The 21,869-nt window shown below is 41.0% G+C and overlaps 3 protein-coding genes across 5 annotated transcripts; 1 reads left to right on the forward strand and 2 right to left on the reverse strand.

The window, feature by feature from the left end:
* The first annotated feature begins 81 nt into the window (after positions 1-81).
* Positions 82-11,640, forward strand: tnnt1 (troponin T type 1 (skeletal, slow)). Its single transcript, XM_089017921.1, has 13 exons — positions 82-190; positions 1,670-1,697; positions 1,784-1,800; positions 2,340-2,420; positions 2,566-2,587; positions 3,393-3,453; positions 3,529-3,645; positions 4,353-4,430; positions 5,192-5,305; positions 5,398-5,507; positions 11,034-11,124; positions 11,303-11,343; positions 11,425-11,640. The coding sequence occupies exons 2-13, from the start codon at positions 1,672-1,674 to the stop codon at positions 11,468-11,470; spliced, it is 804 nt and encodes a 267-aa protein (XP_088874047.1). The 5' UTR covers positions 82-190; positions 1,670-1,671; the 3' UTR covers positions 11,471-11,640.
* Positions 11,641-12,798: 1,158 nt separating this feature from the next.
* syt5a (synaptotagmin Va) lies at positions 12,799-19,224 on the reverse strand. Of its 3 annotated transcripts, none has more exons than XM_089017917.1 (10): positions 19,096-19,224; positions 17,407-17,573; positions 17,231-17,245; positions 16,546-16,727; positions 15,832-15,918; positions 15,579-15,746; positions 15,342-15,509; positions 14,569-14,686; positions 14,037-14,170; positions 12,799-13,440 (listed from the first exon to the last, which is right to left on the reverse strand). In XM_089017917.1, exons 2-10 carry the CDS (start codon positions 17,567-17,569, stop codon positions 13,231-13,233), a joined length of 1,245 nt encoding a protein of 414 aa, XP_088874043.1. In that variant the 5' UTR covers positions 17,570-17,573; positions 19,096-19,224; the 3' UTR covers positions 12,799-13,230. The 3 variants fall into 3 exon arrangements, with proteins under 3 accessions (XP_088874043.1, XP_088874041.1, XP_088874044.1); XM_089017915.1 differs by lacking the exon at positions 19,096-19,224 and adding an exon at positions 18,832-18,998; XM_089017918.1 differs by lacking the exons at positions 17,231-17,245; positions 19,096-19,224 and adding an exon at positions 18,832-19,000.
* Positions 19,225-19,857: 633 nt separating this feature from the next.
* LOC148885074 (ferritin, middle subunit) lies at positions 19,858-21,063 on the reverse strand. The gene is made up of 4 exons (XM_089018463.1): positions 20,815-21,063; positions 20,478-20,624; positions 20,268-20,393; positions 19,858-20,186 (listed from the first exon to the last, which is right to left on the reverse strand). Exons 1-4 carry the CDS (start codon positions 20,914-20,916, stop codon positions 20,031-20,033), a joined length of 531 nt encoding a protein of 176 aa, XP_088874589.1. The 5' UTR covers positions 20,917-21,063; the 3' UTR covers positions 19,858-20,030.
* Between the last annotated feature and the right edge of the window lie 806 nt (positions 21,064-21,869).

The raw sequence follows: 21,869 nt of genomic DNA on the forward strand, positions 1-21,869 counted from the left end.
ACCGCAAACACGCACCTGCGAGGTCCGGGCTGGGGTGGGGGGGGTCTATTTTTGAACCCTAACTTTGAAAAGTCCATCCTAGGTCGTTGCAGGCGTGGTCCCTCCCCATCGCCGCTCTGCTATAAATGTCCCCCTTCTTTGTGAGCTCTTTGCACTACCGCCTGCACGGCCCACCCGCGTCTTCATACAGGTCTGTATGATTTTCAGTCTATGCAAATTAATGATTTTTTGGGGGAGGGGCATTAGCTTGCGCTTCATTGATCTCTCATCAATTTCTTGACGATACAACAGTAGGTATGTGTCTGCTATCGTCAGGTTGCTTGTGAAATTTGAAAACAGAATCATCTTTATTGGCCATCCGACTTACGACCACCCGGACTTACGACCACGACCTATTTTTTTTTAAATGTCAATTCTACGCCTGACAACGCGCTAGCGGCCCGACAACGTGGACAACAATTTTGGCTAGCCAGCTAGCATCTCACTGTCGCACAGCAATCGACCGTGCGATGGCATCAGAAGGGGGAGTTTGCCAGTCACTTCGCCTCCGAGTCTTTATTCGACACTTTCCCCACTTACAATTTTGCCTGCCAAACATTTATTTCCCATAAGAACCATTCAAATGAGAATAATCCGTTCCCAGGTCCCCATAAAACATAATTTTCGACTAAGTAAGCCTTAAAACTACACAAAATAGACTTTATTTTATGTATAATAAATGTGCTATTGGAATGTAATTAGCTAAATGAACTGTACTGTATAATAAAGTCATTTTATTGTTTGTGTTGGTCGTTGATGTCGTTGCCTCTTGATGATATCCGAGTGAGCCGCGCTTTCTTGGCGATAATACCCTCACTTACACTGTCCCCTGCTCGCTGCTTTTCCTTAATCCAAATCAACAGAAAATTTTCAACCTGAGACCGTTGCTTAGAAAACACAGAAACACCGTTGGCCACACGTAGCAATGGTCGACTTAGCATACTGCTACTTGGACGCTAAGTCACACAAACGCACACCTCGTTGGTGTTTTTCTTCTTCTGCTTGAACATAATTTTCTTTTGTGTCTTCTTCGGCTTAACGCTAGCCTGTGGTGGGGTCTTTTTCGGTCCCATAACAGCAAGAGTAGTCCACTCGATAACAAACCATGTCTGCACTCAAAGAAATGAAGCTGCGTGGTTTGGTTTGTCCGCCGAAAACTAGTTGGTAGGCCAAGATGATATTCTGGCGAATTTAATGTTTGTGAAGCGAAAAGTTTGTTAGCTAAAGCGTTCGTAAGCCACTGGTATGAAGAACGGCGTCAAGAAAGCAAAGCGTAACTGGACCTCTTTGTTGAAGCTTTTGTCACCTGTTGTTCCTCCGTCAGGCCGGCAGCATCCTTTGCCAGGAAGATGTCAGCGCAGCCCCAACGCGTCTCGCCATTGTTTTATGTCACCAGCTAACAATTTCTAGCGAGAAGCGTCCAGCGATGCGTGTATTATCTCACCGTGTCTTTATTTATAGCAATTTAGATCCAGGAAACAAAAGGGGGGCCTGTGGCCGCCCGTCATTTTGGCCCGTCGAGCATTCTAAAAATATCCAGCAAAGATCTCGCATGACACACGCGGGACAATGGAATTACGTTTTGTTCCATTTTGGAAGCGCCTCATTCCCGATGTTGTGTTTTTTGCAGCCATGTCTGACATCGAAGAGGAGTACGAGTGAGTATCCGTTAGCTCGGTCGCAATCGACCAACGGGACAATTTCATTGGACTTGTTTTTTTTCCCCTCTGCTTTTTGTGTCCAGGGACCAGACAGAGGAAGGTAACAATGCGCCACTGAATCGGTTCCCAAGAGTTGGCTAGCTAGCTATCTATTTGCTATCTATTTGCTATCTATTAGCTATCTGGCTGGCTACCTAGACGGATACCTAGCTAGTGATCTATTTGCCATCTATTAGCTATCTGGCTGGCTACCTAGCCAGCTATCTATTTGCTGTCTATTAGTTATCTGGCTGCCTATCTAACTGGCTACCTAGCTGGATACCTAGCTAGCTAGCTATTTGCTATCTATTAGCTATCTGGCTGGATATGTAGCTGGCTACTTAGCTAGCTACCTAGCTAGCTATTTATCAATTTCCCATCTATTAGCTATCTGGCTGGATATGTAGCTGGCTACCTAGATAGCTAGCTATTTGCTATCTATTTGCCATCTATTAGCTTTCTGGCTGGATATCTAGCTGGCTATTTATTAACTACCTAGTTAGCTAGTTATCCTGTGACTGTAAAGTGACCTTGAGAGTTTTGAAATTGAGTTTGTTATTATTATTATCCCAAGCACAATTGGCGTCTTTTACTTTCCAGCGGTGGAAGAGGAGGAGGAGGATGAGGAGGAGGAATATGAGCACGAGGAAGAGGAGCAACAAGTGTATGAAGATGAAGCAGGTAACGCGGGGCTAAAAACGCATCCGGTCCAAAATGGCGGCAGCGAACGACGTTGCGACGCGCGGCGATCGACTTTCACTTTTGCTGTCGTCTTCACGTTTGTTTTCAATCCTGCTCACCACATTTTCTTCCCTCTTTTCAACAGAGGAGGAACGCCCCAAACCAAAGTAGGTCTGCTTTTTTTCCCTCTCTCTGTTTTCGGATGCACAAAATAACCAAAATTGTGTTTATTTTTACAGACAAGCGCAAGCCACTGAATTCGTCGCCATTTTGTTTTGTTTAATTACGTCAAGGGTGTCAAAGGCGGTTTTTTTTACATAGGAAGCTAGCTAGCTCGATAATAGATAGCTAATAGGTTGCTCGCTAGATAGTTAACTAGATAGATAGCTAATAAATACCTAGCTAGATAGCCAGTTAGCTAGCTAATAGATCACATCAGCTCACTAAACAATTCATTGGGAACCCCCAGCATAATAATAATAATGAGAACAATAATGAGACATTCCATTTATAAGCGCCTTTCAAAAGTCTCAAGGTCACTTTACAGGATAGGTTTTTGTAGGTGAGCAGCGGCAGCCACACACGCTATCGGTCACTCAACGTGTAAGTAATTCCAACAGATCGAAAGCTAGCCGATAGATAACTAATAGCTATATAGATAGATAGGTTGGTTGGTTGATAGCATATAGATACTGTAGCTAATAGATAGCAAATAGCTAGGTAGCTAGCTAGATAGCCAGATACTGTAGCTAGCTAACTAGATGAGCCTTTATTCGTCTTGCAGTGGAGAAATTTACATTTCACAGCAGAAAAGTTACAAAAGGACAAATTTGATGTTTGATTTGCTTTTGTGGTCCGAATAAAATAATGTGGCGGACTCGATTTGGCCCCCGGTCCTTAGCATTAACACCTGTGACTTCAACGTGTTTTTTAGAGCTGATTCTGTTTTTTGTGCTTTGTTCTTCCCTTTAGACCGCTGGTGCCTCAAATCGCCCCACCAAAGATCCCCGAAGGAGATCGAGTTGATTTTGATGTGAGCTAACTTGCCCATACTTTTATTTTGAAGGCGAATTTTGGTCACCTGCTCACCTTTTTTTGCCTCCACCAGGACATCCACAGGAAGCGAATGGAAAAAGACATGCTGGAACTGCACACCTTGATCGACGTCCACTTTGAACAAAGGAAGAAGGACGAGGAGGAGCTCATCGGGCTCAAGGATCGAATTGTACGTCCACGCCGACCTTGCTTTTGCTTGAAAACCACACCCAAATGCAGCTTTAGGATGAATTTTGACATATTTTATCACAATAATGATAATAATAATAAATTTCATTAATAAGCGCCTTTCAAATTTCTCAAGGTCACTTTACAGTCACAGTATGTTTTTCTCTGGGTGAGCAGCGGCAGCCACACACGCCAGCATTCACTCAACCCGGAAGTAGCTCAAATAGATAGAAAGCTTGCTAGCTAAGCAATCGTTAGCCAAATGATACCTAGCTAGATAGCCAGCCAGCTAGATAGTGAATAGCTAGCTAGCTAGATAGATAGCAAGCCAGATAGCTAGCAATATAGATAGATAGCAAATAGCTAGCAAATGATGATAATAATAATACATTTCATTTATAAGCGCCTTTCAAACCTCTCAACGTCACTTTATGATTTTATGATGATGATGATTATTATTATTATTATTATTATTATTATTATTATTATTATTTTATTATTATTATTATTATTATTATTATTATTATTATTTATTATTATTATTTAGCCTCCAAGTCTCTATTCAAACTTTTGAATGGATTTCAACTTACGACCATTGACTTACGACCGTTTAGTCGGAACGGAACTCTGTCCTAAGTCGGATGTTACCTGTATTTTTTATGATATATTTTTTTAATCATTTATTTTTTTGTCTTCTCCGTCCATCAGGAACGTCGTCGATCAGAGCGTGCCGAAATCCAAAGAGTTCGAGCGGAGAAGGAGAAGGACAGACAGAACAGGATTGCGGTAAAACTGCACACACACACACACACACACACAAACTACATTATCGCCGCGAAAGAATATTTTGTCTTTTAGTAGTTTTCGTTTTGTGGGAGAGAAAAATTGTTGATTTATGTATTTATTTTCTGTGGTGATCAACAATCGGTGTTTAAATATTAAATCAGAATCAAAATCAGAATCATCTTTATTGCCAAGTATGTAGAACACACAAGGAATTTGTCTCCGGTAGAAAACTAGTTTGTCAATATGGTGATTCCTCAGTTTACGAACCTTCGGTTCCCCGAAAGTGTGTGTAAAGCGAAAAGTTAATCTGGCAAACATTTAGTTCCCATGGGAAACCATTAAAATGAGAATAATCCGTTCCCAGGTCCCCATAAAACATCAATTTTTGACTCAATAAGTCTTAAAACTACACAAAATAGACCTTATTTTATGTCTAATAAATGCGTTATTGTGTTGAAATGAAAGAAATAAACTGTAGTGTATAATCAAGTGGTTTTATTGACCTTTGTGACGGTCGTTGATGTCATTGCCTCTCGATGATATCCGAGTGAAGTTGCTGTGCTTTCTTGGCGATAATACCCTCACTCACACTGTCCCCTGCTAGCTGTTTTTCAACGGAAGATTTTCAAGCTCTTCTGAGACGTTGCTTGGACGACACAGAAACACCCTTAGCCACACGTAGCAATGGTGGACTTAGCATAATGTTACTGGGCCGCTAAGTCAAACAATGTTTTCTGGTGATGTCGGCGTTGATGTGGCAGGAGGAGCGTCAGCGGAAGGAGGAGGAGGAAGCCAAGAAAAAAGCCGACGATGAAGCCAAGAAGAAGAAAGTGCTTTCCGGCATGGGGGCCAACTTTGGAGGCTTCCTGGCCAAGGTCTTGCTTGACACTTGCAGCAAAAAGCAAATTCAGACGCCGACTGACCGACTGACCGACTGACCGATCGCGCTGGTCTGCGTCCGTTCTAGACCGATTTGAGGAAGGGCAAGCGCATGACCGGCCGAGAGGTCAAGAAGAAGACCTTGTCCGACCGCCGCCAGCCGCTTGGCATCGACTGTATGAGAGAAGACTCACTCAGGTGACTTTTGAAAAAATATGTCATGTCTTGTCTTTAAATTCAAATTCTGGAGTCTGAAAACACTCAATCGAATTTGCGGAATTCATGTAAGTTATGTAATTCATCGGAATTTTCAGGCGAAAAACAACTTACTATAATAGAAGAGGGTTTTTTTCGGGTAAAAAAACGCCTTACTATACATGGTCATTTTTTTCGCCCCAAAACGCCTCACTATACATGGTTGCTTTTTTTTTCAGCTAAAAAACGCCTTACTATACATGGTCGTTTTTTTCGCCTAAAAACGTCTTACTTACATGGTCGTTTTTTTCATGCTAAAAACGCCTTACTATACATGGTCATTTTTTTTTCGGCAAAAAACACCTTACTATACATGGTTGTTTTTTTTCGGCGAAAAACGCCTTACTATACATGGTTGTTTTTTTCGGCTAAAAACGCCTTACTATACATGGTCGTTTTTTTTCGACAAAAAACGCCTTACTATACATGGTGGTTTTTTTCGCCTAAAAACGTCTTACTTACATGGTTGTTTTTTTTTGGGCTAAAAACGCCTTACTATACATGGTCGTTTTTTTCATGCTAAAAACGCCTTAGTATACATGGTCATTTTTTTTGCGGCAAAAAAACGCCTTACTATACATGGTCATTTTTTTTGCCCCAAAACGCCTTACTCTATACATGGTGGTTTTTTTTTCGACTAAAAACGCCTTACTATACTTGGTCGTTTTTTCCAGCTAAAAATGCCTTACTATACATGGTAATTTTTTTTCGGTGAAAAAATGCCTTACTATACATAGTCGTTTTTTTTTTTGTTGCGAAAAACACCTTACTATACATGGTAGTTTTTTTGGGCTAAAAATGCCTTACTATACATGGTTATTTCTTTTCAGCTCAGAACACCTCACTGTTTTATTTGTTAATGCTAATCACCACCGCCAGCATCACTCCAAATAACATGCCTTGTTGGGCAAATGGTTAATGCTGTGGTTTTCCACTGCAGAGGTGCAGGGTTCAAGTCCGCCTGACTCTACATGGTTGTTTTTTTCGCCTCGACTAAAAACGCCTTACTATACTTGGTCGTTTTTTCCAGCTAAAAATGCCTTACTATACATGGTAATTTTTTTTCGGCAAAAAACGCCTTACTATACATGGTAATTTTTTTTCCCGCAAAAAACGCCTTACTATACCCGGTTGTTTTTTTCGACCAAAAACGCCTTACTATACATGGTCATTTTTTTTTCTACCAAAAACACCTTACTATACATGGTCATTTTTTTTCCACCAAAAACGCCTTACTATACATGGTCGTTTTTTTCGGCAAAAAACGCTTTACTATACATGGTCATTTTTTTTCGGTCAAAAACGCCTCACTATACATGGTTGTTTTTTTCCGCCAAAAATGCCCTACTATACATGGTCATTTTGTTTTCGACCAAAAACGCCTTACTATACATGGTCATTTTTTTTCTACCAAAAACGCCTTACTATACATGGTCGTTTTTTTTTCTACCAAAAATGCCTTACTATACATGGTCGTTTTTTTCGGCAAAAAACGCTTTACTATACATGGTCATTTTTTTTCGGTCAAAAACGCCTTACTATACATGGTTGTTTTTTTCCGCCAAAAATGCCCTACTATACATGGTCATTTTGTTTTCGACCAAAAACGCCTTACTATACATGGTCATTTTTTTCGGCAAAAAAACGCCTTACTATACATGGTCATTTTTTCGACCAAAAACGCCTTACTATACATGGTCATTTTTTTTTCTACCAAAAACGCCTTACTATACATGGTCGTTTTTTTCGGCAAAAAACGCTTTACTATACATGGTCATTTTTTTTCGGTCAAAAACGCCTTACTATACACGGTTGTTTTTTTCCGCCAAAAATGCCCTACTATACATGGTCATTTTGTTTTCGACCAAAAACGCCTTACTATACATGGTCATTTTTTTCGGCAAAAAAACGGCTTACTATACATGGTCATTTTTTCGACCAAAAACGCCTTACTATACATGGTCGTTTTTTTTCGACCAAAAACGCCTGACTATACATGGTCATTTTTTTTTCCGACCAAAAACGCCTTACTATACATGGTCATTTTTTTTTTCGACCAAAAACGCCTTACTATACATGGTGGTTTTTTTCGGCAAAAAACGCCTTACTATACATGGCCATTTTTTTTCGGCAAAAAACGCCTTACCATACATGGTCATTTTTTTTCGACCAAAAACGCCTTACTATAGATGGTCGTTTTTTTCGGCAAAAAACGCCTTACTATACATGGTCATTTTTTTGACCAAAAACGCCTTACTATACATGGTCATTTTTTCGACCAAAAACGCCTTACTAAACATGGTCATTTTTTTTCGGTCAAAAACGCCTTACTATACATGGTTGTTTTTTTCCGCAAAAAACGCCTTACTATACATGGTCATTTTTTCGACCAAAAACGCCTGACTATACATGGTCATTTTGTTTTCGACCAAAAATGCCTTACTATACATGGTCATTTTTTTCGGCAAAAAAACGCCTTACTATACATGGTCATTTTTTCGACCAAAAACGCCTTACTATACATGGTCATTTTTTTTTCCGACCAAAAACGCCTTACTATACATGGTCATTTTTTTTTTTTGACCAAAAACGCCTTACTATACATGGTCGTTTTTTTCGGCAAAAAACGCCTTACTATACATGGCCATTTTTTTTCGGCAAAAAACGCCTTACTATACATGGTCATTTTTTTCGACCAAAAACGCCTTACCATACATGGTCATTTTTTTTTCGGCAAAAAACGCCTTACTATACATGGTCATTTTTTTTTCGACCAAAAACGGCTTACTATACATGGTCGTTTTTTTCGGCAAAAAACGCCTTACTATACATGGTCGTTTTTTTCGGCAAAAAACGCCTTACTATACATGGTCATTTTTTTCGGTCAAAAACACCTTACTATACATGGTTGTTTTTTTTCGGCAAAAAACGCCTTACTATACATGGTCCTTTTTTTTCGGCAAAATACGCCTTACTATACATGGTCATTTTTTCGACCAAAAACGCCTTACCATACATGGTCATTTTTTTTTTCGGCAAAAAACGCCTTACTATACATGGTCATTTTTTCGACCAAAAACGCCTTACTATACATGGTCATTTTTTCGACCAAAAACGCCTTACTATACATGGTCATTTTTTCGACCTAAAACGCCTTACTATACACGGTCATTTTTTTTTCGACCAAAAACACCTTACTATACACGGTCGTTTTTTTCGGCAAAAAACGCCTTACTATACATGGTCATTTTTTTCGGTCAAAAACACCTTACTATACATGGTTGTTTTTTTTCGGCAAAAAACGCCTTACTATACATGGTCCTTTTTTTTCGGCAAAATACGCCTTACTATACATGGTCATTTTTTCGACCAAAAACGCCTTACCATACATGGTCATTTTTTTTTTCGGCAAAAAACGCCTTACTATACATGGTCATTTTTTCGACCAAAAACGCCTTACTATACATGGTCATTTTTTCGACCAAAAACGCCTTACTATACATGGTCATTTTTTCGACCTAAAACGCCTTACTATACACGGTCATTTTTTTTTCGACCAAAAACACCTTACTATACACGGTCGTTTTTTTCGGCAAAAAACGCCTTACTATACATGGTCATTTTTTTCGGTCAAAAACACCTTACTATACATGGTTGTTTTTTTTTCGGCAAAAAACGCCTTACTATACATGGTCCTTTTTTTTCGGCAAAATACGCCTTACTATACATGGTCATTTTTTCGACCAAAAACGCCTTACCATACATGGTCATTTTTTTTTTCGGCAAAAAACGCCTTACTATACATGGTCATTTTTTCGACCAAAAACGCCTTACTATACATGGTCATTTTTTCGACCAAAAACGCCTTACTATACATGGTCATTTTTTCGACCTAAAACGCCTTACTATACACGGTCATTTTTTTTTCGACCAAAAACACCTTACTATACACGGTCGTTTTTTTCGGCAAAAAACGCCTTACTATACATGGTCATTTTTTTCGGTCAAAAACACCTTACTATACATGGTTGTTTTTTTTTTCGGCAAAAAACGCCTTACTATACATGGTCCTTTTTTTTCGGCAAAATACGCCTTACTATACATGGTCATTTTTTCGACCAAAAACGCCTTACCATACATGGTCATTTTTTTTTTCGGCAAAAAACGCCTTACTATACATGGTCATTTTTTCGACCAAAAACGCCTTACTATACATGGTCATTTTTTCGACCAAAAACGCCTTACTATACATGGTCATTTTTTCGACCTAAAACGCCTTACTATACACGGTCATTTTTTTTTCGACCAAAAACACCTTACTATACACGGTCGTTTTTTTCGGCAAAAAACGCCTTACTATACATGGTCATTTTTTTCGGTCAAAAACACCTTACTATACATGGTTGTTTTTTTTTCGGCAAAAAACGCCTTACTATACATGGTCCTTTTTTTTCGGCAAAATACGCCTTACTATACATGGTCATTTTTTCGACCAAAAACGCCTTACCATACATGGTCATTTTTTTTTTCGGCAAAAAACGCCTTACTATACATGGTCATTTTTTCGACCAAAAACGCCTTACTATACATGGTCATTTTTTCGACCTAAAACGCCTTACTATACACGGTCATTTTTTTTTCGACCAAAAACACCTTACTATACACGGTCGTTTTTTTCGGCAAAAAACGCCTTACTATACATGGTCATTTTTTTCGGTCAAAAACACCTTACTATACATGGTTGTTTTTTTTTCGGCAAAAAACGCCTTACTATACATGGTCCTTTTTTTTCGGCAAAATACGCCTTACTATACATGGTCATTTTTTCGACCAAAAACGCCTTACCATACATGGTCATTTTTTTTTTCGGCAAAAAACGCCTTACTATACATGGTCATTTTTTCGACCTAAAACGCCTTACTATACACGGTCATTTTTTTTTCGACCAAAAACGCCTTACTATACACGGTCGTTTTTTTCGGCAAAAAACACCTTACTATACATGGTTGTTTTTTTTCGGCAAAAAACGCCTTACTATACATGGTCCTTTTTTTTCGGCAAAATACGCCTTACTATACATGGTCATTTTTTCAACCAAAAACGCCTTACCATACATGGTCATTTTTTTTTCTGCAAAAAACGCCTTACTATACACGGTCGTTTTTTTCGGCAAAAAACGCCTTACTATACATGGTCATTTTTTTCGGTCAAAAATGCCTTACTATACATGGTTGTTTTTTTTCGGCAAAAAACGCCTTACTATACATGGTCCTTTTTTTTCGGCAAAATACGCCTTACTATACATGGTCATTTTTTCGACCAAAAACGCCTTACTATACATGGTGGTTTTTTTTTTGGGCTAAAAACACCTTACTATCCCTGGCATGCGATATTATTAACAAGGAATCATGGCGCAAAAGCTTTCCTGTAAATCCTCACGCCCGTTTTCCTTTTCATGTTCCCAAAAAGACAACGAGCCCAAGAGTTGTGGAATTGGATCTACCAGCTGGAATCGGAAAAATTCGACTACATGGAGCATATCAAGCACCAGAAATACGAGGTGAGCAGCTTTCAAATGGACTTCAGGGTGAGTTGTTGGGAGCGCTTTTAGAAAGACGGACAGGATGTGACGTCATGACACAAAGTTCAAGAAAATAAAACAAGACGGACAGAATGTGACATGTGACAGGAAGTTGTAATTGTGACGTTTTTGTTTGAATTTTCTCCACCGTGTTTAGATTATCGTGCTGCTCAACAGAATCCAACATGCTCAGAAATTGTGAGTGTCGCCCGACGTTTGTTTTGACGCATTTTTTTGTCTCTCCCTTTTTCAAGCGTTGTGTTGTTTGTTGTGTTTCAGCAAAAAGGGCCACGGCAAAGGCAAAGTGGGCGGCCGCTGGAAGTGAACAAGCGTCCATCCCAAGGCAAGCGCAAAGCGATCCGTCGTCACGGTAACAACAAGACCTGCTTCAATCTGGACGAGCGTTCTGGCCTCACCCGGCGTCACATAGATTGTTTTTTTTTTGTGTCTTGTTATTTTTGATAATGTGGTGATAATAAAACATGCTCTCTGTGACTTGCCATCTTTTTATCAATTTATGAATTTATGATGATGATTATTTTTCAGATTAGAGGCTTCAGGTTACAGAGGTCCGAGTCGCCTCATCTCACTGAGTCAATTAACCAACTGTGTCTTCACAACTGAGTCAATTAACCAACTGTGTCTTCACCTTATCTTATCATATCTTACCTTATCTTATTTTATCATATCTTATCATATCTCATCATATGTTACCTTATCTTACTTTTTTAATCTTACTTTACCTTAATTTATCTTATCATATCCTATCTTGCCTTAACTTGTCGTATCTTTTCTTATATCTTACCATATCGTATCATATTTTATCATCTTACCTTTTTTTTCATCTTATTTTACCTTAATTTATCTTAACGTCCTACCTTTTCTAATCTTTTTTTACCCTAATTTATCTTATATCTTATCTTACCTTAGCCTTTTAAATATTATTTTACCTGATCTTATCGTATCTTATATCTTAGTTTACCTTATCGTATCATAGCATATCATGCCGTATCTTATCTTACCTTATCTGACCTTTTTTAACCTTATTTTACCTTATCTTATCTTATATCTTATCTTACCTTATCTTCTCCGACCTTACCACATCGTACCGTACATTGCATCATATCATACCTTATCTTTCCTTATCTTCTACTAATTTACCTTATCTTGCCGCATTCTATCGTATATCTCATCGTATTTTACCTTATCTTTCCTTATCTTAAACTACCTTATCGTACCGTATGTTACCATATATGGCATCGTATCGTACCTTGTTTTTCCTTATCTTATCCTTATCCTAATTTATCTTATCTCGCCACATTCTATCGTATATCCCATCATATCTTACCTTATCTTTTTCCTTATCTTACCTTATCTTATCCTACCTTACCACATCTTATCGTATGGTATGGTACCTTATCTTAAGAGTGAAAGCATCAACATGGCTATATGGCGGCATCCCAAAGTTGCTCGAAAATCGGCTCAGTGTCGGTGGCCTCCCTAATCATCCCCTGCCGCCACGGTTTAATTCCCAGCTCACATGTTTGGCTGACTGCGTGAGACAAGGACGTAAGAGGGCAATCCGCTAATCCCGCACCAACCTGCCACCCACCGCCCTCCGAAACTAAATCCCGACAAGCATCTGTCACCAAATTCGTCTGAAATATTCCATTTATTTGCATCCCATAACGCACGGGTGCATGTTCCATCTTCACTCAAATTGCAGGACCCACAGTTGAGAGAAGGCCTAAGCTATCTGTTAGCTATCTATTAGCTACCTAGCTTTTTATCCGAGTTGCTGAGCTGTCTATTAGCTGTCTATTTGCTATCTAGCTTTCTATCTGAGTTACTTCCGGGTTGAGTGAAGGTCTAGCTAGCTATCTGTTAGTTATCTATTAGCTAGCTTTCTATCTGAGTTACTTAGCTATCTATTAGCTATCTATTTGCTAGCTAGCTTTCTATCTGACTTACTTCCAGGGTTGAGTGAAGGCCTAGTTAGCTATCTGTTAGCGAAAGCTGCAAAAATCGGGAGCTGTCGCCATTTGCGTCCCCCCCGGGTGTCCGAATGGCTTTAGCGGCTAAACGTTAGCGGATGGGAGCCTTGAGGGCAGCGTCGACCTCCTCCTCCGGCTGCAGGACGTGCCACTGAGCCACCGGACGTCGGGGGTTGGCCAACATGTCGGACCAGTGGCGCAAGCCCACGCCGGAAGCGCCGTAACCGATCCAGCATTTGCCGATGGGGTCGTTACTTCCCAGTTTGTCGTAGTCGTACACCGTGATGATCACCTGCACTTTCTACGTGGCGACATGGGGACACAAAAGCGTTGCCTCAAAAAAAAACTTTTGGTAGGCGCGGGTGTCATATTTGGTCGCTAACAGTGGTGGACCGTCAAGGCCTGCAAAGCCTTTTCTGCTGGCCTAAAAATATCTAATAATTCCAAATTGTATTTTAGCTTTAGTTTTTTTTTTTTTTTTATTCTTTTGACTTCAAGATGACGCCGCAAGCAAGAGTGACTGCCTTTCCAGCAGCTCCTGTATTTTGTTTTTCTACTGCTTTCTTTCCTTTGCTCTTCCTTTGCTGCTGTGAAATGTCAATTTCTCCACTGCGAGACGAATAAAGGTACATCCAATCCAATCCAAAATGGCTGAAGGAGGAGAATCTAGAAAATTTCCATCTGGATTATTCAGACATAGAACTAGTGAAGGCCTAGCAATGAAATCCACAGCCTTCCACTGGTTGCTAATGTACGTTAGCGCTAGTCCACATCGTTGCTATTTCAGAGCTAGTGCATAAATGGTGACATGGCTTCCCCTTTTGAAATGCAATTTGCGTCCTGACTCCTGCTAGCTTCTATGCTAAGATTGCTCCATTGGTTGGTTGGATGACCCACCTGGACTTGGGAGAAGGGGATCTCAAAGCTAAAGCTCTCGTTGAAGTATGGATTCAGGGTGTTTTGTTTCACCGATGTCTTTTTCTTCTTCAGACGCTTCCCGTTGTGTTGAAGAACCACTTTCACAAACGGATCTGCGGACCGCAACAAAGTGATGTCGTCTTACATTTTTTTTGTGGCGTAGCTAGCCTTCACTCAACCCAGAAGTAACTCAGATTGAAAGCTAGCTAACAAATAGACATAGAATAGATAGCTAAGTAACTATGATAGAAAGCTAGCTAGCTAACAGATAGCTAACAGATAGCTAGCTAGCCTTCACTCGACTCGGAAGTAATTCAGATAGAAAGCTAGCTAGCAAATACACAGCTAATAGACAGCTAATAGATAGCTAAATAGGGAGATAGCTAAGTAGAGAGAAGCCGGAACTCCGAAGTGGCTCGGACACAAAAATTTAGGTGATGGGCTTTGACAACAAGGATAACATTTGTGACTATAGAAATATAATATATAGATTCTAGTATCGTTTGCTCACCAGACAGTCCTCCAACATCCATTTTTTTCAAGTTCTTGGCTTCCATGATGTTGACGGTTAGCTTGCCTGCGGTCGGGACGTAGCGCAGGGAAATGCAGATGTCTCCTAGCTTCTCTTGCTTTCATTGAAACAACAACAAAAATGATTAGCATTGTTAGCATTGGTTTGGCTTTTACAATTCACTTTCCATTAAAATTCCATAAAATGTATTTAGAGCTAAACTGAGGTTGATAGATGAAGTTTTTGAGGTCATGAGGTCGAAATTGACTTTGGGCCCAATCTAAACTTTTTTTTAAATCCTGCCAAATGCTAGCTGGCTATCTAGTTGGCTATCGAGCTAGCTGGATATCTCTAGTTGGCTACGTAGCTAGCTAGAGATATCTGTTAGCTAGCTTAGCTTAGCTTATTATTATTAGTAGTATTATTATTAGTAGTAGTAGTAGTAGTAGTAGTAGTAGTAGTATTAAAAGAATAGTAATGTGTCATTCGCGAATGAACCGGCTCTTATAGCCACTTGGAAGTGAACGACTGGAGCCGACCTCTCATTGGGAGCCATATAAATTATTATTATTATTATTATTATTATTATTATTATTATTATTATTATTATTATTATTATTATTATTATTATTATTATCCTTTCGGCTTTTCCCTTCAAGGGGTCGCCACAGCAAATCAGTGTCCTCCATCTTTAGATATTATTATTATGATTATGATGATGATGATGATGATTATTATGATTATTATTATTATTGTAAAAGAAGCAAGGTCACCTCCTCCTTCTCTCCACCAATCAGATCCCTCCATTCGTGGATGGGCTGGCCGAGGTCCACGGTGTTCATGGGAATCTTGATCTCACCGATGACGTCATGTTTGCCAAAGCGGTCAAAGTCGAAAACCTGAAGCACCAACGTCTGACCACCCAACTCGGTGTAGGGTATCTGGAGGGGGCCAAAGGGGGAGGGGCATAAAAAATAACCCGCCTACTAGATGGACGCCGATGTCCACACCTTGAAGATGAAGGTCTCGTTGAAAACGGGACAGAGGTTCTTGCGCTGGACTTTGGTCTCAAATTTCTTCTTCTTGTCCGGCAGCATGTAGACTTTAACGTAAGGGTCCGAAGTCCCGCCCATGTCCATGGCCGCCAGGTCCTGAGCCTGCAGGATGCCCACGATCAGCTGAGTAGGAGGAGAAATAAAAATCAATCATCAATAATCAATAAACGACGGCAGTCTGGAGGTGACGGACAGGATGGAGGCCCACCTGGTTGTCGGTGAAGTTGTAATCCAAAGTGTACTCCAGTTTGCCAAAGTTTTCTTTCTCCTCCTCCTCTTTGCCTTCCTCGCCGTCCTACAAGAAACAGAACGAGGCGTGCGCTAGAAAAACTTGATACACTGGTGAAAAGGACACTTTGATCATCTCCTCTTTCATTTACAACTGCTTCGCATGGTCTCAGGCAACAGAAGAGGTTGAAAAACTTCTGTTGATTTGGATTAACAAAAAGCAGCTAGCAGGGGACAGTGTGAGTGAGGGTATTATCGCCGAGAAAGCACGGCAACTTCACTCGGATATCATCAAGAGGCAACTACATCAACGGCCAGCACAAAGGTCAATAAAACCACTTTATTATACAATACACATTATTTCTTTCATTACAATACAACAGCACATTTATTATACATAAAAGAAGGTCTATTTTGTGTAGTTTTAAAGCTTATTTAGTTGAAAATTATGTTTTATGGGGACCTGGGAACAGATTATTCTTATTTTAATGTTTTCTTATGGGGAATACATGTTTGGCAGACTAACCTTTTGCCTTACACACACTTTCTGGGAACCAATTAAGTTTGTAAGATGCGGTATCACTGTACTGAAAAAAAAAACATGAATGAAAATAAAAATAAAAATATGCATACGCAAATAAAGTGACTTCCTCCCGACAGCAGAAATGGCGGCGGTGGTGAAGAGTTTCCTCACCTTCTTTTCGTCTCCCTCGTCTCCTTCCGTCTCCTTCTTCTTGCGTCCTCGTCCGGCTTTCCTTTCTCGGACTTTCTTGGGTTTCTTGCCCTTGTTGAAGCATTTCTTGTAGATGCAGAATCCCATGCAGGCCACGAGCGCCAGGACCACCACCACAATGGCGCCCACTGCCCACATGGGCACTAAAAAAAAAAAAGGAATGAAAATGAAGTGCAACATGGGAGGATATGTTTGTTGTTTTTTTTCTCAGCATTTTGGCTCACTCTCGCGCAGCAATCCACCGTGTGATGGCACCAGAGTTTGCAAGTCATTTAGCCTCCGAGTCTCTATTCAACATTTTGAATGGATTTCGACTTACGACCATTTGGACTTACGACCGTTTGGTCGGAACGGAACTTGGTCTTAAATCGGATGTTACCTATATTTTGTGACTCCGTTTTTTTGGTTGTTTTGACTTCAAGATAGCGCCGCGAGAGTGGCTGTCTTTCCAGCAGCTCCTGTATTTTGATTTTCTACTTCCTCCTTTCCTTTCCTCTCCCTTTTCTCACTTTCCTGCTGTGAAATGTCAATTTCTCCACTGTGAGACAAATGAAGGCTAATCCAATCATCATCTACCTGGAAGTGACGCCAAAAAATAGCATGACGCTAGTTTCTAGGACGCAGTATTTGATGGAATGGTACTTACGATTGAGTTTATGGTCTACATGTGAGCACGGTGGGTTCAGGTGACAATTAGAGGCCAAGAAAAGACAACAAACGGAAGGTGAGATGACACAAGATGGACGGATGATGACCCGCAATGGCCGCCGTTTCTACGATTGCGCAATATGTGACGAGGCGTCCATCGGGGTGTCGACTTACTCGGTAAGTGCGTGAGCTCGTTGAAGAACTTGTTCTTCATGCTCGCAAACTGATGATTGGAACGGTGGGAAGGTGGTGGTGGCGGTGGGGGCGGGGCTTCCTGGCCTTCTTCCTCCGCTGCCCTGCGGGGCCGCGCCCCCGCCATGTTGAGCGACCGCGACATTGCCCTGTGGGAACACAACGGTCAGGAAAACAGGCAAACTCCACGTCGGTTCCGCACCGTGTGGCGAAACGGATGATTCTCATTTTTAATGGTTTCCTATGGGAATTTAATGTTTGGAAGACACACTTTTTGCCTTACACACACATTTTCTGGGAACCAATGAAGTTCATAAAATGAAGTATCACTGTAGCCCCGCGTGAATTTTCAAGCTGTGAGTTGAGCCCTCACACCATCCAACGTGGCTCTCAATAATGAGTGGCAATCCACATCCTGGTGCGTCCCCGTCTAACGAGATTAAGGAGCCACGCTAATCCCAAAAAAATCCCTGTCTTTAAACAAATTAACCGCCATTTTGTTTGTTTGTTTGGTTATTCTCCACACCGGACTTACCCCCCCCCATATTCCCATTAATCATTTTCCCTCATGACCGATCACTTCCACGTCCAATTTGAGCATTTGGTCATGAACTTTGACCCTCATCACCACAATTGGACCAAAATGTCCAATTGTATTCCTGCTCGATGGTCATATCGTGTATTTTTTTTTAAAATCGCTGTCAAAAAGGTTATCATTTCCCCAATTGGTTCGTCATCAGGCCGTGAGAAAGTAGTTGTCCACTTCCTGATTTTTGTGTTCTTTGTACGTTTATTTATCACACCCAAAGATTACAGTTCATCAAACCGACGGCATACAAACTATTTTTCGGGATACGCACGGAGCGCCACAGTAGGTGATGCGTCGTTCAGCGAACGAGCCCGTTCATCTAACAAGAAAATGGCAGCTGACTTGTTTTTGTCCTCTATTCCCCGCCCCCAGTCTTCGGTGAAAGCCACGTCATTGGTCAAGAACGCACCAGAGAGGGGAGGGGTTTAAACATTAAAGAGACAGGCAGACGACAGAGAGAGTGAGAAAACAGTTTGGACTCGTTTCAACTTTGATAGTTCAAAGGCAGAGTGTAGACTGCAAGGTTAAAATATCCCATCAATCAGGCTCCACAAATAACCCGCACAAGCCATCTGTGCACTTGATGCAAAAAGCTATCAATCCAGCTAAACAGAACACAATTGATGAGGAACTAGGTAAAATGATAGCAGAGAAAAGGGATCATTCGTCAAGATGGTGAAAGAAGAAGGCTACGTTCCTCATCAAGTGTTTCGTGCTGATGAAAGCGGCCACTCCATTCCATCAAGCCATCAACGTCCATTAAATTTGCAATTAAATTTGTAAGCCAAGGTATCACTGTAAATCAAAATAGGACTCACCTATCTTTGTCTCAATCTTCGGTTCTTTGTCTTTGATTGTGCATCCAAACGGATGGCGCTCCAATCCAACAGCGTTTGCTCAAGACAAGTGAAGTGTTTGTCCGCCACTCTCTGCCACCCCCCGCCCCCTTTTAGTTTAATCTCATCATTATCCCTCACCGGCATCTACTTACTGGCCACACTGAACAACACATTTCAAGGTGAGAATTTTATGTCTGATATCCCTCATTGAAAAAAAATAAAAATAAAGAAAATCACGACTACCTTTTTTGCTGAATCAAAGGCTCCCGTCGTCACGCACGATGAGTGCCAAGGTCATCGTCTGCACAATTTGTGTTCATCTAAAAACAAAACAAAAATGCATTCATGTGACTACATGAACACATTGACTGCCAGATGTGCAAAAAAATGTGTACACTCCAGTGCCAGGGTTTTTGTCATTGTCACTTGAATTGCAGGGCTCATAGAATACATGTAACATCCGACTTACGACCACCCGTACTTACAACCATGGCCTCCACACCCTATTTAAAAATAAAATGAAATTATGCCTAGCATCGCACCGCAACGTGCTAGCAGGCCGGCAACACGTAGCAAAAATTTTAGCCATTTAGCCTCCGAGTCTCTATTTTGAATGGATTTCAACCTACGACCATTTTCGACTTACGATCGTTACAGAACTCTGTCGTAAGTTACCTGTATTGAGTTTTATTTAGGACAACTGATGAAAAGGTTTCCACTAGCCAGCTTCCTAGGTGGCTATCCACTAGCTAGCTTCCTAGCTATTCGAGTTAGTGGCACATGTGGCTGCAGCTACTCACGCGCAGAAAACCCGATCCTGTGACTACAAAGTGACCGAGAGGTTAGAAAGGCACTTACAAATGAATTTTATTTACACAAGGTGCGTTTTAATTGAGGCACTTAAACAGTCAACAGCTGTTAGAGCCATTTGTCCCACGAGCGTATGGGATTGTGGTTGCAAAACCAATTATTGAAAGTCACTTATACAATGCGCAAAAGACCATCTTTCCAGCTCAAATTTGTTTATTCAGAATACAGCATCTTTACAACAGCCACATTTGACAAAGTCACCCGTTATTAACCCACATAAACACCACGTGCGCTTTCAGATGTTAACCAAAAATTAAACCGTTTGCGCCGAGTAAAGAATGCCAACGTTGAGGCCCGCTTTTGAATCTTTAGCTCTTGCCTCCCAGAGTGTGCTTGTCAAACAGGTACTCGGCCATCTTGTTATTGTGAGCATCCATGCGGCTCAAATTGGTGACGTAGTCGCCCAACTTCTTGATGGCTTCCACCTGCTCGGTCAGGAAGTGGCTTTCCAAGAAATCGCACAGCTGCGGACACAAGAAATTTGAAGTTAGCAAAACTTGGTAGCATGGCAAATGAGTACACATAAAATGGTTAGAAGTACATACATGGGGGTCCACGTGTTCAGAGGCCAGTTTGTGGAGTTCCAGAAGAGCCTGGTTGACATTTTTCTCCAACTGGAGAGCAGATTGCATGGCCTCAAGTCCACTCCCCCATTCATCACGCTCTGGTTTCTGAACAAAAAGCAAAAAAAAACATTTGTTAAAAAAAATTAACGGCAATCTTTTACTTTGAAAGGGTCTCCTGAGCGCGCTGACCTTGACATCCTGAAGGAAGATGCTTCCACCTCTTTTGTTCTGGAAGGCCAGCAACTTGTCGGCATGTTCTCGCTCCTCCTCGCTGTTCTCCTTGAAGAAATGAGCAAAACCTGGGAGGGCAACGTCATCTCGCGAGAAGTAAAAGGCCTGGGGATGGAAAATAAAAATGAGACCAATAGAAAACCGGAAATGCACACTTTGGTTGGTCAATGGCGGATCGGTTGTTTGGCAAACTGGCTTGAATGAAAAGCGGGTTGAAGTAATACTCTATGGTACTAGTTTTAACGCTAAACGCGACAAAAATGGTCCTCGAAACGGCGTTTTGAAATGCACTCACCATTGAAGTGTAGGTGTAGGAAGCGAAAAGCTCCATGTTGACCATTCGGTTAATGGCGGCCTCGCAGTCACGGTGGTAGTTTTGACGCACTTGAGACTCCATCTTCGCTGGCTTGGTTCGTCTTTTCTTACAAAAACCGAGAGAAAGTACAAAAATAAAGCTTCTCGTCGAGGTACTGTTGTCTGTGGAAAAAAGACAGTTGGAGTAAAGGCAAAAAAGGGGGCTGAAAGAAGTTCCGTTCAAACACTGTTGAAGCAAGAACTTCCAGACGACTGTGAGACTGTAGCCGAAACAGACCCTTATTTATACTCCTTGATGACGTCTTTTTTTTTTCACATCCGCCAATCGCTGCTCTCGGAAGCACGTGACACGGAAACAAAAATTAACGGTGTATGGCGCAGTGGTGTGTTCAAGGGCCGCTGTCCAGCTTGTTTGCCAAAAACGCACCTGATTCAAATAATCCGGATCGGTTTGATGCTGCTTCAGAGCTGGTTGATCATCAATAATCAGATCATCAATGATCATCTGATCATCTGAATCAGGTGTGTTGCAGCCGGGTCGGATGGAAAACAGGCAGAACGGTGGCCCTCCAGGCATGTCTGGTGTATGTTTTTTTTTAAATTATTTCATGACACAAAACTTCATTGCATCGTCTTAGATTATGTTAAGGCCAATCGTTCTTGTATTATTACTGTAAATTGAATGATTCATCAACCACGACTGGGGACTAAATCAGAAAAGCTTTATTCGTCCCACAATGGGGAAATTTGCAGTCCACAGCAGCAATTTGAAAGGGGATGGGGGAAGGGGTTGAAAGGATAGAAAACAAGATATTCTAAGCATAGCAAAATAAAAATGTCAACTGTATACTTGTCACGATGTGGTTGGCGACCAACGGGTGGCGCTATCGGCCCCGCCTACACCTGCACAGGTGTTGGTCGTTCCAATCAATGGCAGACTGGCACGTTCTGGTTGGCGACCAACGGATAATACTTTAATGTCAAAAATGTCAACTGTACTATATACTAAAAAAAAACCCATCCGAAGTTCGTTAC

This window comes from Hippocampus bargibanti, linkage group LG17 (genome assembly GCF_051943395.1).
Source record: "Hippocampus bargibanti isolate YZ-2025 linkage group LG17, ASM5194339v1, whole genome shotgun sequence".
NCBI classification, from domain to species: Eukaryota; Metazoa; Chordata; class Actinopteri; order Syngnathiformes; family Syngnathidae; genus Hippocampus; species Hippocampus bargibanti.

Coding starts and splice junctions, on each gene's coding strand:
- LOC148885074 (XM_089018463.1), bottom strand. CDS start 20,916: ATGGAGTCTCAAGTGCGTCAAAACTACCACCGTGACTGCGAGGCCGCC. Junction 20,625..20,814: donor CCTACACCTACACTTCAATG/GTGAGTGCATTT, acceptor TTCCATCCCCAG/GCCTTTTACTTCTCGCGAGA. Junction 20,394..20,477: donor TCTTCCTTCAGGATGTCAAG/GTCAGCGCGCTC, acceptor CTTTTTGTTCAG/AAACCAGAGCGTGATGAATG.
- syt5a (XM_089017917.1), bottom strand. CDS start 17,569: ATGTCGCGGTCGCTCAACATGGCGGGGGCGCGGCCCCGCAGGGCAGCG. Junction 15,919..16,545: donor ACGAGGGAGACGAAAAGAAG/GTGAGGAAACTC, acceptor TGTTTCTTGTAG/GACGGCGAGGAAGGCAAAGA. Junction 14,687..15,341: donor TTGGTGGAGAGAAGGAGGAG/GTGACCTTGCTT, acceptor TTTCAATGAAAG/CAAGAGAAGCTAGGAGACAT.
- tnnt1 (XM_089017921.1), top strand. CDS start 1,672: ATGTCTGACATCGAAGAGGAGTACGA. Junction 5,306..5,397: donor TTGGAGGCTTCCTGGCCAAG/GTCTTGCTTGAC, acceptor CGTCCGTTCTAG/ACCGATTTGAGGAAGGGCAA. Junction 11,344..11,424: donor ATCCAACATGCTCAGAAATT/GTGAGTGTCGCC, acceptor GTTGTGTTTCAG/CAAAAAGGGCCACGGCAAAG.